The sequence below is a fragment of the Etheostoma spectabile genome, unplaced genomic scaffold (assembly GCF_008692095.1).
Source record: "Etheostoma spectabile isolate EspeVRDwgs_2016 unplaced genomic scaffold, UIUC_Espe_1.0 scaffold517, whole genome shotgun sequence".
Taxonomy (NCBI): Eukaryota; Metazoa; Chordata; class Actinopteri; order Perciformes; family Percidae; genus Etheostoma; species Etheostoma spectabile.
The window spans coordinates 95,295-99,555 of record NW_022605625.1 but is presented as its reverse complement, the minus strand read 5'-3'; the positions used below and the strand labels follow the sequence as shown (position 1 = coordinate 99,555).

General features: G+C 43.5%; 1 protein-coding gene across 1 annotated transcript in view; it reads right to left on the bottom strand.

Annotated features, from left to right (window-relative positions):
* The window catches only part of LOC116686864 (voltage-dependent calcium channel subunit alpha-2/delta-4), a 158,488-nt gene that overhangs the window by 117,122 nt on the left and 37,105 nt on the right, over positions 1-4,261 (bottom strand). The window contains exons 16-19 of the mRNA XM_032511910.1: positions 3,826-3,906; positions 3,283-3,357; positions 2,495-2,581; positions 107-184 (exon numbers count right to left, since the gene is read on the bottom strand). Coding sequence (XP_032367801.1) covers positions 107-184; positions 2,495-2,581; positions 3,283-3,357; positions 3,826-3,906 — 321 coding nt within the window. The remainder of the gene's footprint in view (positions 1-106; positions 185-2,494; positions 2,582-3,282; positions 3,358-3,825; positions 3,907-4,261) is intronic.

Genomic DNA, 4,261 nt, shown 5'->3' with positions numbered 1-4,261 from the left:
TACAAGTTATTATATAAAATAAATCCAGACGGACAATGACCTGTAAATGGCCTTAGGGTTCAGAGGGTTAAAATAAACTAATATTCTGAAGTGATGGGTTCCTCACCCCTTTGTCCACGGAGGCTCTGACGTTCAGCCGGTAGCTGCCCGTCTTTTCGCCCCCTCCCACATGGCCGTTCTCACACTGCGAAATCACAAAACACCCACGGCTTAGCATCAAGTTACAGTTGTAACACAATTTTAAGAAGCGTTAGCCACAACGAAGGGTAGCACACACGACCAGTGTTAGCTCACAACGACAGGTTAGCACAACGACAGGTGAAACACAACGAGGTTAGCACACGACAGGTTAGCCAACGGACAGGTTAGCACAACGGACAGGTAGCACAACACCATTTGACACAAGACAGGTTTAGACTTACAACGACAGGTTTAGCACAACGACAGGTTAGTCACAACGAACAGTTGTTAGTCACAACAGCGACGGTAGCACAACCGACAGGTTAATCACAATTTCGATCTATGTTGGTTAGTCCAACAGATCAGGTTAACCCACACAACGACAGCGCTTAACTCACAATCGATAGATTGTCGTGTTAACACAACGAAGGTCAGCAAACGACGGTCAAACACACGTTTTATCAGGTCATATCACACAAAGACCAGGTCAGACACAACGACAGGTAGCCACAATCGCCCAGGCTTAGCACTTAACGATCAGGTAACACATCGACAGTGTGTTATCACAACTGACAGGTTTAAACATCAACGACTAGGTCTAGCACCACCACGATTCAGGTTAGCACACAATACGACATGTGTTTAACACAACGACCAGGTCTAACACATACGACCCAGCGTAGCAAATATATGACAGGTTTAGCACAATCGACTTATCGGCTAGCACAAACCGACAGCCACCGTCTAGCACCACACGACAGGGTAGCACAACGAGTGTTAACACAGTAATTCAACGACAGGGTAGCATACAACGACATGTTTGTTATATCACACAGAAGACAGCGTAGCACAACCGAAAGGTTAGCACCAACCGTTTACAGCGTTAGCACAACGTACAGTGTTAGTCACAAGACAGGTTAGCAAACGACAGGTTAGCACAACGACAGGTTCCAGCTACCAACGGACAGGTTAGCCAAAGACAGTGTTTAACACATTAACGGACATAGGTGTAGACAACTTAACGCCCCCAGGTTCAACACACACGCAAAGGTTAACACAACGACAGCGTACACAAGACACGTGGTTGCACCAAAACGATCAGGTTAAGAACAAAGACGTTATGCTATCAACGATCAGGTGTTTTAGCACATTACGACAGTGTTATGTCACAAACCCCGATCCCCAGGTTTCTAGCACACAACGCAAGGTTAGCACCATAACGACAGGGTTAGCAGAATAGTACAGGTGGTTCAGAATCCACGACCTTCATTCTTACACAACACGATATGGTGTTTAGCTACATACGATATAAGTCCCTAGCATCCTCCAACTGATTCTAGTTGTGGTAGGCACATCGATTCATGTGTCACATAACATCTAAACCCGACAGGTCATGTTTCAACACCACTGGATCATGGTGTAGTAACATAAGATCAGGTTTAACACAAAGACAGGTTAACACATAATTTATGACTTTCAGGTACCTAATCAACGATTAAGTTGTTAGCCACAACGACAGGTTGAGCACAACGAAAGGTATGCACAATCGAACCAGGTTAAACAACCACCTACTAGGTAACACAACGACAGGTTAGCACAACGACAGGTTAGCACAACGACAGGTTAGCACAACGTCAGACCAGTTCTTTAGGACTCTAAATTATCATGTGGAGGGTTTCGCTCCAACATGACGGTGTATTATAGTATATAATATACATTGTAGGTAAAAATAACCATCACTGAGCGGGGGATGGGGGTAATATTCAGAGAAAAAAAGTCAGATTTTGTGGGATTAAAGTCATAAATTCAAGAGAAAAATTCTGAGATTTACGCTTTTTTGTCATAGGCTGATAGGTTGGATTAGGGACATTACAGGTAACAAAATTATTATTATTACGAAGCCGGGGGAGTCGGTAATTTTCTGAGATAAAACTCTGAATTTATGAGATTAAAGTCCTAAAATGAACGAGAAACATTCTGAGATTCACGCTGGAATTTTTTGTTTTTATATTCTCTAAGATTACTGAGTCAAAGACAGCGAATTATACTTTGCAATTAGAAAACTCTTGATCTTAGCTCAGAATCCCCTTATTATCTCAAGCAGCCAAACTTTAATGGGACATGTATGATCTTATAATCTTAGAGAATATTTGAGTTTCTTCCTGGTAAATTAACGTCTTTAATCCCGGAGGATTCTGAGTTTCCTCGGCATTTTACCCCCCCCTCTTCCCCGCCGGGCTCCGTAGTTGGTGTTTTTGCCTAAAATGGCTTTGACATGCCGTGGTTGTGTTCATCCACATTCATCCGTACTCACCGTCTCGTCGGTATCCTCCCACTCCACCTCGGACATGTCCACACTGTTGTAGTTGGGCTTTGGCTTCAGTTTCTTTCCATCTTTGTACTGCAGGTCAGAGGACACGCTGTTACTGTGTGTGTGTGTGTTTCGTCTCACTATCTTTGTGGGGACCCTTCATTGACATAATGCATTCCCTAGCTCCTCACCAAGTCTTACAAACCAAGTCTTAACCCTCAAACAGCCCTTTAAAAGGTGTGGGGTCCAGCATTTTGGCCCCGCAAAGCTGTCCTTACCCCACAAGTATACTGTACTCCCGGTTTTTGGACCCCACGAATGTAGTTAAACGAGAACACTATGTGTGTGTGTGTGTGTGTGTGTGTTTGTGTGCGTTACTGTGTGAAATACTGTAAAAAAAACCAATCTGTGTCGAGGCTGCCCTTTGACGTGTATTAATACACTCAGAATGTTTGTCTTTGTCTCTAAAATCAATGTGTCCAACTCAGTGAAACCGAGTTTGACAGCCCTGCTGTAGTCCATCTGTAACATATCTTGCTGTAGTTTATCTATAATATATCTGTAATATCTCTGTGAGCAAATTAAGCCTCGAGAAACGAACCCTTTCGTGGGCCACTTTGCTGGAAAGCTTCAATGCTCCATGAAGCTTCATCTCGCCATCACGTCCTATAAATACTTAATACTTCTCCCCTTTAACGTGCCCCCACGGCCCATCTAGTACTTCGCCGTCTTTTACTAGAAATAGAGCAAATCAGAGCTAAATCTGTCGTCTGCAGTCGTGTTGAGCTCACCAGAGGTCGGAGGTCAGGGTGAGCCAGGATGTAACCGTTGTTGGTGATGAGGAAGGCGTAGCCGTGAGGGCCCAGCTGTGGAGGAAGAAGGAGAACAAGGAGAAGAAGAAGAACAATAATGGTATCTTTTATTGTGAAAACTCCTTTCTTGGTCTGGATAAAAACCACGTACTGTAAAAACAGTGGGCAAAGCAACCCTGATGTCCCCCATTGTTTTGTGGACTTAGGCCTGTAACAACTATATCACATGATTTTCTAATTAAATGGGACTATCATTTACTAGATGAACCTCATGTTGTATTGAAGAAGACATGACACTACAAACTGAGAACACAAAACACTCATAAAAATGTTAAATGACTTAATGAATCAAGTGAGAAGTAGACACATTTTCTCATAGACTTCTATTGAAACGGCCTTTGTTTTGGAGCCAGTGGAGTCGCCCCCTGCTGGACGTCAGACAGAATGCACCTCTAAGGAGCTTCAGCATTGACTTCCCTTTTCAGACCTTTATTGTGACAGTCCCGTCTAGACTGGGCTTACCATGTATCGGGGTGCCAGCTTCATCACCTCCATCAGCGGGATGTCTGTGCCGACCACGCCCAGCAGGATCCCATGGGACAGCTGGAGAGACGGGCCACACATTATTAGACAGAGATTAGACATCTGGAAAGATCCCAAATGTGCAGTGTGCCCTAGTCCACTGCTTCTCAAACTGTGGTGTAATTACCACTGGTGGTATGTGAGCTCCCTCTAGTGGAATATCTGATATATTTAGCATGTTATATATGTTATAGTATGTTATATATATATATATATATATTTTTTTTAAATAAAAATGAACTTGTAAAATAGCAACGCTTGGTCAGTGGCTTTCAGAATCAGACACCATGCAAAAATCCCCCTTCAACGTGTGTGTAGAACCCAACTGCCCCGTTCTTCTTCTTCTTCTCCTAAACCCAACTGTCCCGTTCTTCTT